The sequence below is a fragment of the Panthera pardus genome, unplaced genomic scaffold, assembly GCF_024362965.1.
Source record: "Panthera pardus isolate Hobbes unplaced genomic scaffold, ASM2436296v1 HiC_scaffold_1, whole genome shotgun sequence".
Classification (NCBI taxonomy): Eukaryota; Metazoa; Chordata; class Mammalia; order Carnivora; family Felidae; genus Panthera; species Panthera pardus.
The window spans coordinates 71,709,345-71,731,667 of record NW_026526654.1 but is presented as its reverse complement, the minus strand read 5'-3'; the positions used below and the strand labels follow the sequence as shown (position 1 = coordinate 71,731,667).

The 22,323-nt window shown below is 48.5% G+C and overlaps 1 protein-coding gene across 7 annotated transcripts in view; it reads left to right on the top strand.

The window, feature by feature from the left end:
- The window catches only part of ATP7B (ATPase copper transporting beta), a 74,028-nt gene that overhangs the window by 35,722 nt on the left and 15,983 nt on the right, over positions 1-22,323 (top strand). For all 7 annotated transcript variants that reach the window (XM_053899913.1, XM_053899906.1, XM_053899889.1 and 4 more), the window contains 7 exons: positions 5,188-5,445; positions 7,498-7,661; positions 9,433-9,594; positions 11,715-11,791; positions 13,555-13,729; positions 15,392-15,625; positions 16,325-16,416. In XM_053899913.1, the coding sequence (XP_053755888.1) occupies positions 5,188-5,445; positions 7,498-7,661; positions 9,433-9,594; positions 11,715-11,791; positions 13,555-13,729; positions 15,392-15,625; positions 16,325-16,416 (1,162 nt within the window). The remainder of the gene's footprint in view (positions 1-5,187; positions 5,446-7,497; positions 7,662-9,432; positions 9,595-11,714; positions 11,792-13,554; positions 13,730-15,391; positions 15,626-16,324; positions 16,417-22,323) is intronic.

Here is a 22,323-nt window from a genome sequence, read left to right as displayed (position 1 = left end):
AGGGGCTCGTGGGCAAAGCCCCCCGGCTGCGCCCAGGGCCAGCTGGACTGGGGCTTCCCACATGTACTTTGCAGCGGCCGCCGAGATAAAGTGCGTCTCCTTGGAAAGGTCCCCTGTCAGTGGGGCTGGCCTGCACTTACACCCTTAAAGGCAGTGGGTAAGTCATGTGGAATGACTCGGCCCCGTTCTGTACTTTGTCTTTTGTACCACGTTTCAGGAAGGAGTTTGTTTTTAAACAAAAATCAGTAAGGAACACACAATGGAACACACAATGGAACAGTAAATCCTGTACTTAAATGGTAGGAAATGTAGTACAGAGTCATCATCTGCTCTATTTGTATGAGGTTTCAAGTCTTTAAACAGTAGAGTCAGGTTGTTGGCAGTAAAAAGAAATTTGCATTGAACTGCATAATCCAGAATAATTGGATTTGACCAAGTAAGCCTAGAAAGAAAAGAACAGTGATTTTTATTGGACAGAATTATGTGTTTAGCCCAAGAGGTATTTAGTGTACTAGATTTAGCAAATAAAATATAGGACACTTAGTTCAATTTGAATTTCAGATCAACAGTGACTAATGTTTTGGTATAAGTATGTCCCAGGCAACATTTGGGGCACGCTTATACTAAGAAAGTATTTGTTGTTTACCTGAAATTCACATGTAGCTGGGCGTCTTGTATTTCACCTGGCAGTCTTAATTTAGGATAAACCGTAAGTGTGCCGGTAACTATCACTGTAGCCACTTAGATATTAAAAAAGAATTACGTGTATTTGATTGGTCATTCCGGATTGACCAGGAAGAGGGGCTTTTCTTGAGCACAGTCTTCAAACCAGGTGATTTGTTTCTCCTTGGACTCAGCAGCACCCAGCACATAGTAGGTATTTGTGAAGGAAGCGAAAGAGAAAGAAAATAACAGGCTGTGACAAGCTGGGTCGTGGGGTAGCTCAGTGACGGGATTTAATCTAGGAGCTACTCAGACAAGTTAGAGAGCCGAATAACCAAACCAGGGAATGGGAAGGAAACCCAAGAGATGGCTGGTAGCAGAAGCTGGCACCCCAGGCAGGAGGGTGCCACCAGAGCCCAGGGGCTGAGGTCGCCTGGTGGGAGCTGGCTCACCACCGGAGCTACTAAGGGAGAGGCCGTGGCCAGGAGCTGGGCTCCCAGTAGGTAGATGGGAAACACATTAGGTTTCCCCCATTTCTGTCCTGTTTCCCACTTGCTACCTCCAGGATACCAAATTTAACCAGAAACCAGTTGACAAGGGAGCCTGGGAAAAGTGGTTTTGCAGGGTCAGCCCCCTTGATAATGGAACAGGGAGAGGAAGGGGAATGATCAAGAGCATGTAGGCAAGTGGCAGACACTGAATTTCAGTCAGCTTATTTGACAGCTAAAAATACAGTAAGATCTGGTTTTTATCTAGAAATCAGCTCTGCATTTGTGCACTGGTTGCCTGGTAAATGTTTTTTGTATGAATGAATTAATGGACAGGTGATTGGATATATGAATACAGCGTGAGGAAAAGTCATCTATCATGTATGACATGTTCCCCTCAGCCTTGTAAATGGATAATGTCACTTCTGGGGCACTGTTCCCTCATCCCAGCACGTACTGAGGGTCTTCTGGGCCCCAGGCACTGTCCTGGCCGCCATGAGTACTCGGAGGCCGTCCAGGACCCGCCCACATACAGCTCATACTCTAACAAGGAAGCAGATCAGAGACCCATCATCCAAGGCAGGTTGGAATACATGCGACAAGGCAAGTGTAGGTAAAGCACTCCTGAGATTCAAAAGATGAGGAGAAAAGCCGGCATCTGGTTGTGGGGCTCCCAAAGACCGGATAATGGAGGTGACATTGGAGCTGGGCTCGGGTAAGACTTCAGAACGCGATGGCATCTCAGCAGGCAGAGAGGGGCAAGACCACACACCGGGAAAAGTCGGAGGAGACATGAGCTCCAGCTTGTCTCGGGAGCAGTCTGGCTTGGGTGGAACTTGAATATAAGTAATGGAAGATAAGGTCAGACGGGCCAGCATCCTGGTACAAGCCACCATCAGCTGTGTCCACTAGACAGGCTCTGAGCTAGTCTCTCCTTCCCGCCTTTCAGCCTTACAGTCTGTTCCCTGCCCAGTATTCACAGTAATCCTGTTACTCTGTTAATACTCTGAAACCTTCCCATCTTAAGAGGGAGTCCTTAGGGTGATCTAGAAGCCCCCTCCCTCCCCCCCCCCCCCCGACTCCCTACCTTTCTAACCCCTTTCCAATCCTCATATCAGGCTTGTCCTCACCTCAAGGTCTTGTACCTGCTATCCCTCTGTCTAGAATATTCTTACCCCAGAATCCACGTGGTGTACTTTATTTCACATATACTTTTCTGGGCTTTTCCAAAGCATGTGTAATTTATATTTAGAAATACATAGATTTGTATTATACATAGTGGTTTTGTAATCTCTTTCACCCCACAATTTATCATAAACATACTTATAGGTCCGTCCATATGTCTGCAACACCATGTTGAGTGGCTGCAAATCATTCCGTCATATGGATGCACCGTAACTTAGTCATAACCAGTTTCCTACTGGACTGTTCCCATCTACTTCATGTGCATGTGATTGTAAAGAATACTGATGGGCATCTTTGAGGCTAAATTTTGTGCACACAGTTATTTCCTTACGGTAAATACCTGAAAGTGTAATTGCTCGGTCACAGAGAGTAAACATTATTTCATTCCATTACAAATACTTATTGTGCCTCTACTAAGTGCCAAGCAGTTAGAGGTACTGTTTTTGATAATATTGTCAGGTAGACTTCCAGAAAGCTGAATGCCCACCCATAGTATTAGCGTAGATTGATAAAGAAAAACGACCCAATAACACAGGCTTGTTTGGGTCTTGTTAGTTTAATTCAACTTTCTTTAGCAATCTCCAGAAGCCCTGAATTTAGTTGAGTTAGATCTCAATGTGGAAGAAATGGCAATGTGTAAATTATAAGTTAGTAAGGGGGGTATGAAATTCTCTGTAATAGTACCAATATTAAAATTGTTGACTACAATATTTGGATAGACATGCAGGTGAATCCAGAAAACAGATGATGGACTGGGAAAATCAGGAGAGGTTGGACAGGTGCAGGAGGGTTCATGGGTATGGGAGGGGTTGATGGGTACAGGAGGGGTTAATGGGTACAGGAGGGTTGGACAGGTATGGTTGGGGTTGTTGGGTACAGGGGGTGATGGGTGCGGGGGGGGGGGTGATGGGTATGGGAGGGATTGATGGGTATGTCAGGGGTTGATGGGTGCTGGGGGATTGATGGGTACAGAAGGATTGGATAGGTAAGGGGGGGGTTGATGGGTGCAGGAGGGTTTGACAGGTAAGGGAAGGGTTGATGGGTACTGGAGGGGTTGATGGGTGCAAGAGAGTTGGACAGGTAATGGGAGGGGTTAATGGGTGCTGGAGGGGTTGATGGGTAGAGATAGAATGTCGAGAGGCTGAGGCTACAAAACAGCTTTTGTGAATTTGAGATCCAAAGGCCAGAGTCATTTTGAACAATGACAAAGACCAGGAGAGTACACCTGTGCTGATGGATGAGGTGTGGTCTCTGCTTCCAGAAGGTAGAGGGGTCCTGTAAGGCCAGGTCCTTGGAGGGTTTTCACTGAAGGTGCTGAAAGTGTTGATCAACCGGACTCTTAGAATGAGTTTCGGAAGTAGTTTTTAGCACCTTTCAGAAAATGAGCAAAACATCCCAGGATGTGAGATTTATTTAGAAGAAAAACTTTGCAAAGTCATGGCCTATTGTCAGTACAGGTTAATGCCAACTTCTATCTTCTGCAGCTGTGGATTTTCAAATAGCGAGAGTTCGTTTTTTAAATGATGTAATTATCTTTTGCATATACTCTTAAAGGTCCTTTCTGTTATCAAATTCTGTTATCAAAAGGTCTGACTTTCTGGAGTGATGAAAACTTTCTACATCTTGACCTGGGTGATTAGTTACGTATACATATACACACATGCGGTGGGGAGAAAAATGGTCCCCAACAGCGTCTGCACCCTCATCCCAGAACTCGGTGGGGGAGAGGATGGTCTTTTCGGTTTATGGAGCTGGTTCCACTGGATATCCAAGTGGAGAGAAATTAACCCTAACTCTTACCTCTTACCTACACAAAGTTAAAATGCAGGTATCATAGGCCTGATGGGGAAGTTCATTAAAATAGCAGCTTCTAGAAGAAAGCAGCATGAACATTTTCACTGTTTAGGTAGCACGAAACATACTAACCATGAGAGTTGGTTTAGTTGGTTGATAAGTCAGACCTCATTAACATTCGGGACTTCTTTTATCAAAAGAGACACCATTAGATGAGAGTGCAGGTGCGGAGCACAGACCGGGAGCAGATACTTGCAGTGCGGACCCACGGCAAGGATTCGTGTCCAGAGTACATACAGGACGTAGGCAAACGATAAGAAAAAGGCAAACAACTCAATAAAGGTGTGTTGGGTTGTTTTGATTGTTGTAGGGAGGGAGTGAAGGACTGCTAACCAGAATGTGACCGTGGTTAAAGGGACAGATCCTGGAGGTAGAGACCTGGTTTAGAAAAAGCTTCATTACTTATCACCTGAGGAATTCGGGGCACATTTTTAAATTTCTTGTAACTCAGGGGCGCCTGGGTGGCTTAGTCGGTTAAGCATCTGACTTCAGCTCAGGTCATGAACTCGCGGTTCTTGAGTTCTAGCCCTGCATCGGGCTCTGTGCTGACAGCTCGGAGCCTGGAGCCTGCTTCGGATTCTGGGTCTCCCTCTCTCTCTCTTCCTCCCCCACTTGCACTCTGTCTCTCTCTCTCAAAAATAAAGAATAAAAAAAAATTTCTTCTAACTCAGTTCTTTATAAAATGGGGGCGATAGTCCTATGTACCACAGCTGTTTTAAAGGACGTGTGCTTCGCAGAGGGCCTGGTGAGTTCTTCTTGTTGTCATCATCTAATTAGAGCACTCATCCAACTGGAGCATTCCATTCTTGAGTATTGGCATCTTTTCATGTGTCTGTCACTGTGTGCCTGTGTCTCTAGTTGTGGGGAGGTGGGGGACAGTGATGGAAACACCAACCTTCATGGAGCTGTTTTAAGAACTTTGTCAGGCTCGAACCTCCTGTTGTAAAAAAAGTTCTTTGTCCTTTTAATCTGAATGATTTCTTCCATTTTATCCTAGAAAACTGTTACAGCAACCATGTTGGGAACCGCAGCGCAGGTAATTCCACAGTGCACACCACAGCTGGCGGACCTGTGTCTGTGCAGGGAACGGCTCCCCATGCTGGGGGGCTCCCTAAGAACCACAACCCCGGCAGCTCGTCAAAGTCCCCGCAGGCCTCTACAGCAGTGGCACCACAGAAGTGCTTTTTACAGATCACAGGCATGACCTGTGCATCCTGTGTGTCTAACATAGAGAGAAACCTTCAGAAAGAGGCAGGTAAGCCATCTACACACTGAACTGGGGAAGCCGCGTGTAGGCTGTGAGCCCCTGCGGTCAGCAGAATGGGCACTGTGCTCTCCCTTCACGATCCTCATTGACTCAGTTTGTCAGCAGCCCTGATACTCTGGCAGCAAGTTCATTAGGTGATGGTAGAGATGTTTGTCTGATGTTCTTGGGCAATCGGCATTCTGCTGCTTAGGAAGTGTTTAGTTTGTTTAAGATAAAATGTCTCCGAGTAAGTTAGTGAGGGGCAGTCCAGTTTAAAGGTCAGGGACATTCCGTGGGTAACTTCCTCAGCTTGTCCTAGTGGTGGTCTTTATCTCCTCCACCCCCACCCCCAGTCCCATCCGTCAGCCTCCAGCTAGCACATGAATACGTAGCCTGCAGTTTGCAGAGAAGTTGCAATTTTGAATATTCTGTCCTTTGTCCCTGTAAATCATAGAGTGTTAACGGAAGTGCCCAAGTTTTGTCCTCTGGACTACGTTTCCAGTACTGTCTCTGAAACCTGAAAGTGCAACAAAGATCCTGTCCCACTTTTGTTTGGAAAATATCTTAACCATGACGACCTTGCCAGTGGAGTCCCTTTCTCTCTTTCCATGTATCTCTCTGCTCAGATTCCTTGGCCATCACAGGCAGCCCCAAATTAGGATGATGTGTCTCCAGCCTCTTGTTCCCTATGTTTTATCGTGGCTGGAGCTCTAGAAAGACTCTTCTCAAATTTAGGTGTTCGAACAGTTTCTTTGTCATCCATGGGCTGGCTGTTCATAAAATATCCTACATCTCATGGTTCCTGTGTTTCTTTTCCCGACTTGCAGCCCTCATTTTTATTCCTTATGGCATCCTTTCTAAAGCACGTTTCTTTCTTTTATGTGAATGAGTCTTATTTTCCCCCTCAAACTCACAAATAATCTCACTGGATATACAATGGCATCATGTCCCAGTCAATGCATCGTATGTTAAAAATATTGTAAGTCAAAAATGCATTAAAGCCTAGATGGCTCAGTCCGTGAAGCATCAGACTCTTGGTTTTGGCTCAGGTTCACAGCCCCATGTTGGGCTCTGTGCTGATGGTACGGACCCTGCTTGGGATTCTCTCCCTCCCTCTCTCTCTGCCCCTCTCCCCTACAAAAATGCATGAACGTTTAAAAAAATGTGTTTAATACACCTAACCGACCAAACATCATAGCTTGGCCGAGCCACCCTGAAATGTGTCAGAATGTGTATCTGTCGCTCATTGTCATGATGGCGTAGCCCCAGGAAAGATCCAAACCCAAAATCTGAAGTCTGGTTTCTAACGAATGTGTATCACTCTCGCACCAAAATGAAGTTGAAAATTTTTAAGCCAAATTAATTGTAAGTCGGGGTAGTCTATAATCTGTAGGATTTCTCTTCCACTTCTGAATGGGATCAGAGCCTGAAAAAGAGTAAGGACAACCACTTTTGAAAGAATTGTTTTCTCCGTGTATGAAAAGTGTCTGAGGGAAAAGGACACCATTTAACTGACATTTAGTAGTTGCAAGCTGCAGACTGTATCCCTTGCTGTGAGGTGTGGACACGGTCCGTGTCTTCTCCAGCCTGACTCAAAGCCACCCACCCCACCCCCCATCCCACCCTGCTGCCATCCCGGGGCCAGCAGCACAGGCATCACCTGGGAGCCGGGTGGACCTACAGAACCTCAGACCCACTCCAAACCTACTGAGCCGGAATCTGTAGTTTAACAAGGTCCTCGGTTGATTTGCCCATCAACGTGTGAGGAGTGCTGTTCTAGAACAGTGGTTCTCACACTTGGCTGGTACGTTAAAGTCGCCTGGGGAGCTTTACAAAAAGATGCCTGGCACCCACCCTGAGGGGTCCTGGTTTAACTGGTTTGGGTTTGGGGCCAGGCATGGTGCTCGTTAAAAGGCCAGGTGATCCTAAAGTGCAGTCCGCTTTGAGAACTCCTGTTCTAGAGGCTTCTGGGAGCAGATGTGTTTCTTTGTTAGGTTGTGTTGAATGTGTCATCCCAGAGGCCCTGCCTGGAGTGTTGTAACTGTGGCCCGACGGTTCCAGGTATTCTCTCGGTGCTGGTCGCCTTGATGGCTGGAAAGGCAGAGATTAAGTACAATCCGGAAGTCATCCAGCCGCTGGAGATAGCTCAGCTCATCCAGGACTTGGGCTTTGAGGCTGCAGTAATGGAAAACTACACAGGCTCAGATGGTGACCTCGAGCTGATCGTAAGTGCAGCGGCCGGGCGGGCGCTGGGGCAAGAGGGCTGCAGGCGTCTGACAGGGGCCGGGAAACTTCTCCCATTTTGCACGTATCCTGCGTGTTGTCGGAGTTGCGTTCTCCTTTGAAGCCAACAACAGTGACCTGTTCATTTTGTGCAGGAATGTCAGTTATGTCACAGAGTCATAGGGGTACATCCCACTGGGCGCCTTCAAGGTGTGAGGAGGAGGAGGTGGGTGGCGGGAGTGTGGGAGGAAGAGGACCCCCAGAGCTTGGTCTTGAGAGAGTTGAATATGACCGCATTCCATAAGGCCCAGAGGGAAGCTAGAATGCAGAGATGTGGCAAGGCCAGGGGAGGTGAGTCGGTGTGGTAGCCAGCGTCAACCAGTGCCACCACAGTGGGGGAGGGCCGGCTCGTAGGCACAGGGGTGTCTAGAAGGTAACTGGCGACCGGCGTCCTGAAGCACACGGTCCAAGATGAACGGTAAGGATGGTTGCTGTGCCTAGTGTGGACGGGGAGGGGATGGTACGAGGCCTCGTTTTTCCTGTCTGTCTACTGTCATCTGCACATGACCGCAAATCACTGAAACATTGGGTACATCTAGCATTTCCAGTATGCTGTGTTCACAGGCACTTCCGTACAAAGCTTTTTATGTGTAAATAAGGGGAGACTGTGAGTAATGCTGTTTTACTGAGGTGAAAGGGTCTTGCTTCCTTAACTGTGTTCAGTTACTGCCGTTAGTAGTAAGTAAATGTTTAAAGAAAGAGTACTAAGGACACGAGTGGCACTTTGAGCTCTTGATAAGTGACATTCTCTGTAGAGCAAACCCTTTGCCCTGGACAGGCCTCCCAGTGTGTGGTCAGGTAACACGACCTGCTCTCTGGGTTCTAGCCCCGGTCATGCCCGCCACAGGAGCAGGACCCTCGCTGCAGACCCTCAGCCCCAAGGGGATGCCTCTGCCTCTCTCAGACTACTGTGGAAAATCTAGATCACAAATATTATTGGGAAAGGTGAAAACATTAAAAAAAGATTGTTTTTAATGTTTATTTGTTTTTGAGAGAGAGAGAGACAGAGCATGAGCACGGGGAGGCAGAGAGAGGGAGACACAGAATCTGAAACAGGCCCCAGGCTCTGAGCTGTCAGTACAGAGCCCCAAGCAGGGCTCGAGCCCATGGACCTCAAGGTCGTGACCTGAGCCAGAGTCAGACGCTTAACCAACTGAGCCACCCAGGCACCCCGGTGAAAACATTTTTTGAACAGTGTTTTTTATCTTAAACTGAGCAGTGTCAGTTATATCGTTATCACATGCTCAGACACCGGACATTTTAGGTCTGTATTTAATTAGTATTCTGGGAAATGTTGACCTCTGATACTTGGAAGAGTGACTCATCTGACTTGCCTAAATACATATCCAGGGATGGCATGTCTCACTCCGTGATGTGAAGACACACAGCGTGGCGTGGCAGCAGTGGCCTCACGGAGAGGGTAGGGTGGCTCACGAAAGCCCATCACTGTCAGAGCTGGAAGTGAAGCCTCGGTCTGTTGCCATCTGCTCAGTGACTGGCTACGTCTCTTGTCCCCGAGTTAGGGAAGAAGCACTGTTTCTATGCCCACAGCCCCTGGGGGAATGTTCCGGGTGAAAGTCCTGCACACAGGTCTGGAGGTGGGAGTCCAGGGCCTCAGGAAGGGTGCCTCGTGGCTGCCTGTTAACCCAGCCCCCCGTGTGCCTTTGACGGGATCCTCTCAGTCCTGAGTAGTATTTTTGTCTTGTGCGGCAGATCACGGGCATGACCTGTGCATCCTGCGTTCACAACATAGAGTCCAAACTCACCAGAACGAACGGCATCACCTACGCCTCTGTGGCCCTTGCCACCAGCAAAGCCCACGTGAAGTTTGATCCTGAAATGATTGGTCCGCGGGATATTGTCAAGATTATCGAGGTAAGTCGTTCATTTAAAAACATTATACGAACTAATGTAGCGTTGTGCATCAACTATATTTCAATTTAAAAAAAAATACCTTCCTTTTTCAAAACAGTGATTTATATGCACTGTAGGAAAATGAGAAAATATAGCTAACCAAAAAAATTAAAAAGAAAAAAGTCACCTAACCTCTCCTTCAGGTTTTCCGATGGAAATAAAGGTGGATTGTTTTAAAATAAACTGTGAAATCAAGTCAATATCAGACAGTCTGAGGGTGAAAATCAGTGAATGGGTAAGAAAAAGGATATTATTGTCTTAATTGCAGATATTCCTGGAGAAACATCAGTATCAGCAGGATACCTGGCACATGGGGTTTAATTACCTAATTGTAATTATGAAGTATTATTTAAGCCTGGACCAAACATCTATAGACTGAAGGATTGTTGGAAATGAGACGAATTGTACTGCGTTTTGCCACTATGTCAGGACTGCTCGTTGATGGGAGAGTTTGGTCGTTTCTCTTTTGGAAAATTACTTAGTGTTCATGCACTCCCTACCTCTGTTCCCTCCCTCGCTTTGTCCACAGACACCGCCATTTCCTTTTTAAGGCCTGTATTCTACCACACCGTGAGCGGGTGAACATTAGTGCTGAGCTGAATGGGTGAAGATAGTCAAAACTGAACGAGATTAACTCGTAATAACTGATGGTCAGGATAAATGGAGTTCAGCAGGAAGTTCTAACGCAGGGAAGCATCTTGTGGCAGGCTTGAAGTTGTCATCCATTTTCTCTTCACTGCGCGCGTGTTTAAGGGAGATGTTGCCTGTTCTGTGGCTTAGCAGAGCTCTTTGATGTGTGTTATGTAGGCTGCTGCTGCTGCTGCTAATAATTCTGTCTTAGAGGCACACAACACAGCTTCTTTATCAGATGGAGAAAGATCCCCAGAGAGGTTAAGTGACTTTGCTCGCTGGTACCCGGCTAAAGGTTGCAGGACTGGCCCTCAAACCCAGACCTTACAGTTCCAAGCTCAGCGGCCTTTCGAGTTTTGCCACACCACAGGTCATACAGAACGGCAGTGATGTGGCCCTGATGAGGCTAAGAAGTCAGACTGTTGTGCTCATAGGCGGGAGAGTCCCAGGTGGTGCTTTGAGCACATGTCAGTCACCCTTCTTACTTACCATGCCCGTCCCGGCCCCCATTCTGCCTGCCGATCTCAGGGCGGTGCCGCCTTTATCCGTGTCTGAGGAATATTACCAATGTCTGGCCTCCGTTCTTGCATCTCTGGTGCATCTTTTCCTAATGAAATTAGGTTGGTATTAGTCGTAAAAGGATTTGTCTTTACACGGTCCTAGATGCTCTTTCTCCAACCAGAACTTTTAATTTTTGTGTGAAATCCCAACATGAGAGTCCGAGGCCCCTCTTTATATTGTGCTGACTCTTGGGACATTTCCTGACAGCTTTTCCTGTGTAATTTCGTAAAGGGGTCAGATCAAATAAGGAAGAGAGGGTCAGGGAGCGAGGCGGCGCAAGAAACGCTGAAAAGAACCAGCAGATTGCGGTACAGTCCCCATCTGGCTTCAGTGGGAGCCGCAGCGCGCAGGTGTTGAGGGAGCCAGGGTCTGGGCTGGGAGTCCGGAGACCTGAGCACCAAGCACTGGGCCTCGCTCTTCTGACAGCACGATGGCTCTGGGCAGGATCTCTAACCTCTGACCTTCAGTTTCCTCATGCAGGGAATGAGTGACAGCCCCTGACCCCTCCATGTTTGGGGTTCTTCACACAGCAGTTCTGTGTGTCTAATTCAGCATTGACCAGCCTCGGGGCATGCTGAAGTTTCTTCCAGAACCTGCTGCCTTAACCCACAGAAGGAATAGGAGTCACCGTCTGGGGCCACCTCCTTGGGGATGACACAGTCTGTGAGCATAGCTGGTGCTGGACTTGTAGTATGACAAGTATGACAAGTATGACAGGACTTGTAGTATGATTTGGGAACGGAAGTCATGAACGGAAAAACCAATCCAGTCTTTTGAGCGATTTTCGAATGACTTTCTAATTTCAAAAGATGTAAAATGCTTTCTACCAACGCATGTTTTAACCAAGTGCCTTCCTCCCTCTTTCTCACTTTTCTTTTTTTAATAACAAGGAAATCGGCTTTCATGCTTCCCCGGCCCAGAGAAACCCCAACGTGCATCACTTGGACCACAAGGTGGAAATAAAGCAGTAGGTAGAACAGAAAAGAAACGCTGGATCTCTTGTCTAAGTGTCCCCCCCCTCCGCCCGCCCCACTGGGCCTGACTGCCTCGTTCTGTGCTTAAGGGTGTCCCTGCCCACCTGGCTTCCCACAGTGCCGTCCACATGGACTAGCTGCCTTACTACCCTTGTGACATTAACCCTCTAGAAGAGCGCTGTCCCGACAGACCTCCTCGCGATGACAGAAGTGTTCTCTACCCTCAGGGCCCAGTCTGGCAGCCACCAGCTGCTGAGCTGCTCATGGGACTAAGGAACTGAGTTTCTTTAATTTCATTTGATCTTAACTGATTTTAATTTAGATAGCCACTTACAGCTGGTGGCTAACAGACAGGACAGCACTTAAGTTGGGATGGGAGGGAGAGGGTGTGGGTTTTTCCTTTTACAACACAGTATCTTAAGACTTTATTTGAAAGGGTTCTGGAAGTGGGGTCTGAGGGCAGGAAGCCTGGTCACTGGAAAGAAAATGGCCTGGGAAGAAGGAGGCCTGAGTTTATTCGTTGATGCAGATGTGCACTTACTCATTCAGCAAACACACGGGCACTGTCGTATGTAGGGCGCTATGCCTGGTGTTAGGAATGAGTGGGATACTGTCACGGCTGGGCTAGGAAAGAGTGGGTGGGAGGTGGATCAGGTGGGTTAAGGGGGTCTGGGAAACCAACTAGCAGGAGACACATGATCTGAGCCTCAAAGAATGAGTGGAAGTTGGCCAGGCAGTGGAGGTGGGGGTTGAGGTGAGAGTTCTCAAGGGGCATGGAGGTGACAGCGGGGGGGCCCTCAGGGACTCCTGTCCTTTGCTCTGGTTGGCATGCCTGGAGGAGGCAAGGACTGAAAGGAGATGCACCTGGAAGGCCAGCGGCCGGGCTAATTCCAGGGCCCTGGCGGCAGCCTGAGAGTGTAGACTTCAGTGTTGTAGGCCAGGGTCTGTGGGCCAGGGTGGAGACGTGTCAGAGCTTCCACAACAGTCGGTGGGAATTGCATGGATGCTGACGCTGACAGGAGACCAGAGCTGTCACTGTGGTGTCCATCAAGAATGCTTTACGGTTCTCACTGACTCTTTTATTTTTTTTAATATTTACTATTTTGAGAGAGAGAGAGACAGAGAGAGAGTGTGAGCGGGGGAGGGGCAGAGAGAGTGGGAGTCACAGAATTGGAAGCAGGCTCCAGGCTCTGAGCTGTCAGCACAGAGCCTGATGGCGGGGCTTGAACCCACAGACGGCAAGATCATGACCTGAGCCGAAGTCGGACGCTTAACCGACTGAGCCACCCAGGCGCCCCAGTTACTGACTCTATTTTGAAGGTCAAACGTATAAGTATGTTCATACTAATACAATTTTGCTCTTACCTACTTTTTACTTGGGAGTCTGTATAAGATTTTATTTTGAAGAAAGAGCAGCAGGCAGCCATATGGACTGGGATGTTCAACTTCCTGGGTCTAGATTCTCAGTTCTGGGCCTCAGTTGCCTCCCCTAGAGATTAGAGGCAACAGGTCAGCCATGGGCAGGCAGAGGCTGCCTATATGTCCCTGGAACAGCCCTGAGAAGTGTGAACGTTTAGATATCCTCTCAGGTGGCAGGCGTCAGGGAGAGAACCTTCCCTTCATTTTCGTACCCTTGGCCGTCCATCCCAGACGTGTGCCAAAGGCAAGTCTTAACCTGAGCCCCCAGGAGGAGACTAGCCCATAACCCAGCTGGCAGGTGGCACCTAATAGGTTGCTGTGCTGCTTTGCTTTGCAGGTGGAAGAAGTCTTTTCTGTGCAGCCTGATGTTTGGCATCCCTGTTATGGGTTTAATGATCTATATGTTGGTGCCCAGCAATGAGCCCCACGAGACAATGGTCCTGGACCACAACATCGTTCCAGGACTGTCCATTCTAAATCTCATCTTCTTTATCCTGTGCACCTTTGTCCAGGTGGGTATCTTCCCTCCCTGCCTCTGTGTGGCCAGCAGATTCTCTGCTCTGTCATGCCAGACACAGCCCATCAGCTTGGCTTAGGCGGCATTTTATCACAGCTTTCCTGCAGGGGCTGCTGTTTTCCTTTAGGACCTGCGGGGGGCACTGAAAGGACCTGGTTTCGCTGTCACTTTCACAGTGGTTGTAGGTGGTTGTAGGTGTTGGTGACGCGGTGTGTCCCTTATTTGTTTATTGTTTAGTTTGCATTGCCTTTGCTGTCAAAAGCAGCGGCTCGTGCCCCGAATAACAGGGCTGTGGTTCTGAGGAAATTATAATTTACTAAAAAATTGTTTCTAATGTTTATTTATTTTTGAGAGACAGAGAGAGACAGAGCATGAGCAGGAGAGGGGCACAGAGAGAGGGAGACGCAGAATCCGAAGCAGGCTCCAGGCTCCGAGCTGTCAGCAGAGAGCCCGACACGGGGCTCGAACCCACGAGCCGTGAGATCGTGACCTGGGCCAAAGTTGGACACTTAACCGAATGAGCCACCCAGGTGCCCCCTGAGGAAATTATAATTTAGAAGAGATGGGCCTGCTGGAGCTTCTACTCTAGGGACGATATTTAGGAGCTGGCTGTGTTTCTGGTGGGAAGTGTGCCCTCCCATCTGTTTTAGAATAAAAAATAAAACTCCTGAGGTAACGTGAGAATGTCTCTGGTTTAAGACTGAGTGTAATTATTTGTCAGCTGAATTTGCTTTTCTCTGTATTTTCTTTTTAATTATAAATGTAATATATATTTATTGTAGGCAATCCAAACCATACTGAAGTAGGAGAAGCAAAGGGGAAGATATTCTTTTGCTAGAATCATACCCTGCCTCCAGCCCAATCCTGTTCCCTAGGGTTACCTTAGTATTTTTGCTGGTTGGGCATGTGTGTTTACAGATCTTCATCTATGTAGAAAAAATACTCATTTTCACGTATATGTATGTGTGTACATGTTCACATAATATAGCCACACGGACTTTGGTTTTTTTTTTAATTTTTTTTAAATGTTTATTTATTTTTGAGACAGAGAGAGACAGAGCATGAACGGGGGAGGGTCAGAGAGAGAGGGAGACACAGAATCTGAAACAGACTCCAGGCTCCGAGCAGTCAGCACAGAGCCTGATGTGGGGCTCGAACTCACGGACCGCAAGATCATGACCTGAGCCGAAGTCGGACGCTTTAACTGACTGAGCCACCCAGGCACCCTGGGACTTTGTATTTTTTAACTGAAATAGGATCATACTAGATAAACTGATTTATAACTGGCTTTTTCACTTAACCATGTCTCATGGGCATCTTTCAGGTGAGTGGTTTATAGACCTAGCACACATCCTCTTTTGGGACTGCATAGCACTATCCATGTTATAAATGAACCATGATTGATGTCACCATTGCCACCGTTCTCTGCTGATGGACATTCAGGTCATGTGCTGTGGGTTTGAAAGGTCCCCCATGACCTTGACCCTCCGTTCCTGTGGCCAGTAGTCTTATGAATCAGGAAATACTTTTCCTACATGTCACTCGCAGAGTAGAAAGTAATGTCTAAGCATTTGCAGCCCTGAGGGGCCCCCAGGTCTCTGGTTGCTCCTTGGACTGGATGCCTGCTCATGCACTGTTGCTGTCCTCTGTCTTTCAGCTCCTTGGCGGGTGGTACTTCTACATCCAGGCCTACAGATCTCTGCGGCACGGGGCGGCCAACATGGACGTGCTCATCGTGCTGGCCACGAGCATCGCCTATACCTACTCAGTCATCATCCTGGTGGTGGCCGTGGCTGAGAAGGCGGAGAGAAGCCCCGTGACCTTCTTTGACACCCCCCCCATGCTCTTTGTGTTCATTGCCCTGGGCCGGTGGCTGGAACACGTGGCGAAGGTAACTGCAGCTCTGGGTGAAAAGAAGAACTGTGTCTTCAGTAATATAAGTCTTAATTCATGTGAACGCCTTGTTTAGAATTACTAATTATACACAGTCTGGCAAAAGACTTAAAGAAATGTGAAACCGACATATAATTAGGTGTTCTGATCACTAATCTCCAAACTGATTGCTACTTCTGAAATCCCAGCTAATCTGGTTAATTACTGAAACCTTTATTCAGGCGCATTGTGTAATGAAAAGAACTCCGGATTTCAGGCCCGCACGAATACTGCCTCTTCGTATATAACTGAGTATTTGGCTCATGAGTCTAGAAATCCATGTTTCCATCTTACGGTCAGGCCATTTTTAACACCCTGCATTTTAATGTATTCTATAAAAGAGTAGGACTGAGGCCCTAAAAGAAATTAAATTGAACCTTAAAAAAAAAAAAAAGAGGCAGTTAGTAGGCAGACTGGTCCTGTCTTTTCAGCTGAAATGTAATTCATAGAACTTGGTGGTATTGTACCTTCAGTGTGGAGATGACTGCAGTGGGTAACATCCATCCTGGAGGAGCCTTTTGATGTGCACTTTGTGTGTGTTATGAGGGGTCGGCCTCTTTCCGCAGGGATTTTCTCTGATACCCGCCTGGTAAGCATTGGTCTGGGTTTGCACCGGTCAGCTTATGATAGCTTGTTTTCCATTCTGGCCATTTCCTAGAGCAAAACCTCAGAAGCCCTTGCCAAACTCATGTCTCTCCAAGCCACAGAAGCCACCGTTGTGACCCTTGGCGAGGACAACTTGATCATCAGGTGGGTTGTCTTCATCCAAAGTTTTCGACCAATTTATATCAGACTGTGTAAGACACCTGAGACACCCATTGTGTTCATGACCTTACGCTAGACATTGTGGGGGCCAGCAAAGACTTGTGTGGTCAGGTCCATCCTGTTGATCCAGGTAGTTAATAAGGCGTTTAGAGATTACGAGAGCCACGAGAATTCAAGGTGGTGTGGTTTGCTGAATGACAAATGAGAGGTCTAGGTGATTCGTGTTTCTGGAATTGAGAAGAGGAAGGCTAGGGGTGGTCAGGGAAAGCTTCACAGAGCACGGAGCACGGTCCACACGTTGGGCCTTCCTTGCAAGACCTGAGGATTTACGAGGCTGAGGGATGAGGTTCAACTTGCCAAGGAATACAGATGGGAGAAGTATTTTTCTTCTTCATATAGTTAGCAGATACTAAAAATAATATGGTGGTTATTATTATTGCTGGAACTTATATAGCATTTATTGTCAGACACTTTTAACCTCTTTATAGTACATCTAAATTAAAAAAAAAAAACTGTAGGAGGAGGGGACTATTATTACCTTTATTTTGCAGATGAGGAAAGTGAAGTTCAAAAAGGCTAAGCAAGTGGCCTAAAGTCACACAGGTATTCAGTAGTGGAATTGAGTTATAACCCAAGCTCTTGGTTCCACAGCCCATATTCTTAACCCTTACACATACTGGCTTTTAAGGCATATTTACTTATTTTTTTTTTTAATTTTTTTATGTTTTCTTATTTTAGAGAGAGAAAGACAGAGCATGAGTGGGGGAGGGGCAGAGAGAGAAGGAGACAGAATCCAAAGCAGGCTCCAGGCTCTGAGATGTCAGCACAGAGCCCAACGTGGAGCTCGAACTCACGAACCGTGAGATCATGACCTGAGCCGAAGCCAGATGCTTAACTGACTGAGCCACCCAGGCACTCCAACGCATATTTAATAATACAGGCATTTTCGCGAATTCAGGCTTCTGTATTTCCCTGGTCAGCCTCGTTTTCATATTCTAGGCAGTGCTTATTTCAGACCTTCACATTCCTGAATTCTCTCTCCAGCCCCACCACTCTCCCCTTTGGACTGTGATCTCACTCTGACTCCGGGGTGGGAAATGCATCAGTTTCCTGTCACTCAGCCTACAAAGCTAGCCTTCCCTCTGTACGCTCCCTTCCTCTCCTTCTGGGCCTCTGCTCAGGAACGTCCCTCTGTCAGTGTCTCATTGCTCTTCAGTGTGTCTGTCTTTGCTGCTTCTTACCATCCAGCATGACTTACAGTCCAAACTCATGTTGTCGAAGCAGCCCTGTGCCCCACCCCAATGGTACTGCCCGTTGTGCATGCCGTGGCCAGTGTGGGTTCGTGAGTGTGTGCCCCAGGATGGCCGTCGGAGGCTGAGACAGGCCCTCCTCCGTTGCTTCCCGAGGGGGTACTCGGCGAGCCTGCGCCGAAAACATGAATCAGAGAATGAGGCACCGGCCGACCACGGCCTGGAAGCACTGGTTTTTGCCCTGATGCTGGCTTTTGAATATGAGTCAGAATTACAGTAGCGATAGTTGAGATTTGAGAACTTACAGGATACCATTCCCAGTAGCGACCAGTAGGTTAAACTGCCTAATTTAACCCGATCACTCCCCTGGGAGGTGGGTGCTCCCACGGCCCCATTTCTTTAGGAAGAACCCGAAGCCCAGTGGGGTGGCGTGACTTGCCCAGAGTCCTTGGCGGGCGGGTGAGTGGCAGAGCTGGGACAGGCGCCCTCTCGGCCATCGGCTCACCTGTCTTGCAGGTGGGTGGACACTGTGTGACAGCAGCTGGCAGGTGGGGGCTCCACGCACTCGACTGCCGTGGCTCCACAGTGGTTGCACACCTTGGCTTCTTTTTCTCACAAATTAATGACCTGAGAGTTTCTGGGATGCGGGAATGTTCCGGCTGGGAACAAAGCCATGGACCGGCCGCTTTTACTGGTCGCCTTTCATTTTGAGGTGCTCCTGAAGGCACTGGCTGCAGGTCCAGGGACTCCTGCCTTGATTTGAGTATGAGGGGACATGCGTCTCTGCCAGGAGACAGAAGCTACCTGAAATGGCCCAAGGATGGTGGGGCTCCCCCCGTCACAGCTCCGTGTTTTTCCAGAGATGGTGATTAGTATTTGCTTGTGGACACCCCGTGGGCCCTTCTACTGCCGTCATCACTGTGGCGGTGCCATTTTCAAAGCCAGAGTTCCTTCTGGCTTTGCCGCAGACGAGCTGTGTGCTGGGAGAGCGTCAGTCAAGGCCTGTGAGGCACGATTCCCGTCTGAAAGTAGGGTGCTTCTTCCCCCCCCCCCCCCCACCTTCCTGAAAGGGTGCTTCAGGCCGCTGGGAGGTGACAGGCCCATAGCCACACACTGCCCTCCCGAGGCATTGACCTTCTGTGTAACATGAGGCCTACCAGTGCTGTGACCCCCAAGTCAGCCTCTGCCTTCTGCGGGGTCTTGCCACGTCCGGGCCTCTGCCGGTGGGGACGTGTCTGTGGTGTCTGTTTTCACCACGCCTGCTCAGACCACCGCTCTGTCCCCTACAACACTGCAGCAGGGTCTTCATTGGCCCCCTGCTTCTAGCCAAGGCTCTTTCTAACTCTTTTCCCACATTCAAACCAGTGGTCTCTTGGACACCCGGATCTGATTGCATTCCTCTGTAGCGCTTCCCTGCTGTCCTTAGGGTGAAGTCTGTGAGCGCACACGTGAGATTCGGCGTCCGCCGGTGTCCCCGGTGGACCCAGCCCCTTGTGTCGCCGTCCCTCCACCTCGTTTTGGCCACACCCCACTGGCAGCTCCCAGAAAGGGGCTCTCAGGTCTCCCCCGACACCTTTCTTCTTCCCCTTCACCTGTCGTCTTGTCCTTCAGGGCTCGGCTTGGGGGTCACATCCTCAAGAAGCCTTTCCTGTCCCCTGGCCCACTTGGCTGTCACTCCTCTGTGTACTCCATGTCTCCACTCACCCTGGGACACCCATGTGGCAGGTGCTCAGATACTCGTTGAGTGAATGAAGTGACTGTGAAATTACACCGTGTTTGTGCTTGACCTTAAAAGGTCCACACAGCCTGGTCCCTAGGCTCCCGCATTGAAGGCTCCTGTTAGAGTGGGGAAAACAGAGTTACAAATCTTACCTAGGTTTGTGTCTGTTCTCCTCTAAGTTTTTCTTTGTCTTTTTACTTTGTGTTAGATGAGGAAGGAGAGGAGAGAGGAGACAGGTGAGGTAGACAGACTGCTGGCAGAAACTCTTAAAGCGGAAGAAATGCTAGGGAAAACACCGCCTTTCCATTAAATGTATTCCCGCAGGGTGGTGTTTTGCGGGGGACACAAGCTTCTGAAGAAGAAACGCTGGGAACTCGCTGGAAGGAGCCACCTTGACTCCCAGAAAGTGCTGTTCACCTCAAATCAAGCTGTTTAGGCTTAGAAAGATGTGGTCAATTTAGATCAAAGGGGCAAGTCACAGATTAAGCGAACCTTCCAAAGCTTGGTAGTTAGGTTATGCTGGGGGAGAAGGTTCTGATGTCAGCTCCCTACGCCCCTTTGCTAGTGAGCAGGCGTTCCTTCTCCTGACACAGGCCTCGGAAGAGATCTTGTGTGATGAGAAACTCCTCTGGGTTGTGTGGACGGGCCCCAGAAGGGCAGGGCCTGGGCGTCTCCCATCACTGGAAGATTTGAAGAAGCAGCAGAGAACATTCTCAGATTATGGAGAAGTCTCCTCTTCTTGTTTGCCACCCTGCCTGCCCAGCCACCAAACAGATTTCTGCACATCTACTCCCAGCACTTGAGACTTCAGGGTGCCACTCCCTGTCCTTTTTTTTAAAATTTTTTTAAAGCTTTTTTAAAAAAAAAATGTTTTTTTTAACGTTTATTTTTGAGACAGAGAGAGATAGAGCATGAATGGGGGAGGGTCAGAGAGAGGGAGACACAGAATCTGAAACAGGCTCCAGGCTCTGAGCGGTCAGCACAGAGCCCGACACGGGGCTCGAACTCACGGACCTCGAGATCATGACCTGAGCTGAAGTCGGCCACTTAACCGACTGAGCCACCCAGGCGCCCCCACTCCCTGTCCTTTTAAAGGGCCCTTCTTTTCCTGCTCCATTGATTGTATTGTGGCCATTATTGAACTTACATACTCGGATCTGCTTGTAGCTTCTGGGCAGTAAACCTCCTGAGAGGAAGGCTCGCTTTGTCCTGTTCGTACCCAAGCCCAGCACGGTACCTGCTGCGCAGAGGCCCGTCAATAGTGAAAATGTCCATTAGGTGATATGATAGAAGTCACCAGCATTCACTGGGTGCTCACTGTATGTCAGGCACTGTGCTCAGTCCTTAACACGCATCATCTCAGTTAATCCTGGAACAAAATCGCCATTGTTGAATGGAGGACACTGTGGCTTTGTACTAGGACTTGACCCAGATGGCACCACTGCCCTGTGACTCACCAGGGCCCTCACGAGGACTCTGAGCTCCCAGGGTCAGGGCCGTGTCTTCTTTTGCTCACCACTGCGTCCCTGGCACCTGGTGCACACAGTGGCACATGTGGCGCTTGGTCTGGGGACACTAAACGCTTACTGCGTCCGTATGCTCCTGGGGGGGCAGCGTGCGCTCACAGCCTTGCAGGGAGGTGGTGGCATGGAGCATGGAGGCAGCACCAGACCTTTGGAGACAGACGGACAGACAGACAGACTCTTGAATCCTCGTTATGCAGACGGTGCTCCTGCACAGTTTTTAAAAAAGAAAGTTTTGATGTCAATACTTAACATCTCTGCACACTTTGGCTCTGGGGTTTTATACGCTTACACATAGCAACGTTGAAAGAAATGGGCATGTAGGTTCAATTCTGTGCCTTCCTAAGAAATCTTCAGGTTTTTGCTCAAATGGGAGTGAATATCACTTACCTCATATACTTCTGGGAAGATTCAATGAGAAAATAAGTAAAAATCTAGCACAGGATGTGCACTCAGTAAATGTCCATTTTACCTTCTCACATTGATAAGGCATCCTTAGCATCTGATAAGAATGAATCATTATAGAATGAAAGAAGTGTGTAAAATAACCCCAGAGCCTGCTTAGTTGACTTTGTCAGCATTTGATCACGAGGCACGGTTCTCAACAGTCGACCCTTGAGCAGCGGTGGGGGTTTGGGGTGCTGACCCAGTGCAGAGTCGAAAATCCGAGTATAACTTTTGACTCCCCCGAAACGAATCAGCTGTTGACTAGAAGCCTTACCGATAACATAAACAGTCAATGAACACTTACTTTGCAGGTTGTTATATACTCTATTCCTATAATAAAGTAAGCTAGAGAAAAGAAAATGTCAAGAAAATCAGGAGGAAGAGAAAATCTGCTTACAGTACTCTGTTGTATTTATTGAAAAACCGCGTATATGTGGACCCACGTGGTTCAAACCCGTGCTGTGCACAATGATGTGTTATGTGGCCCCTGGGTGGTTCTCCAGCGGCCTCCCTTCGCTCTGTCCTTCCCTCCTCTCCCCCACCATGTGTCTCTGTCTGTCTGGGGACCGGCATCCAGTCCACACACACACCTACGACCCACTCGCGCCTGTCTGACTCCACTCTCTCTTCTGCAAAACCTCCTGTGAGAGCTTCTTGAGCCGCGGCCTGTCTCCTAGCTTCGCACGCTCTCCTCTGCCCATCCCGCTGGGCTGCTGCCTCCATCGGTTGCTGAAATTGCTTTTCCTTCACACGTCAATTCATTTCCATTGCCCCGACCCAGCCATTGCTGATTTTAATGCCTCTCCACCAGCATTTCCCCTGCCCCCCAGTGTCTCCATTTGAAACTTCTTGTTGGTTTTCTTTTTTATGAAAGTGTGACTTACCTTCACGGAAGTAGGCAGATCTTAAGTGCAGAGTATGATGAAGTTTGCCCGTATCGCGTCTGGGTAGT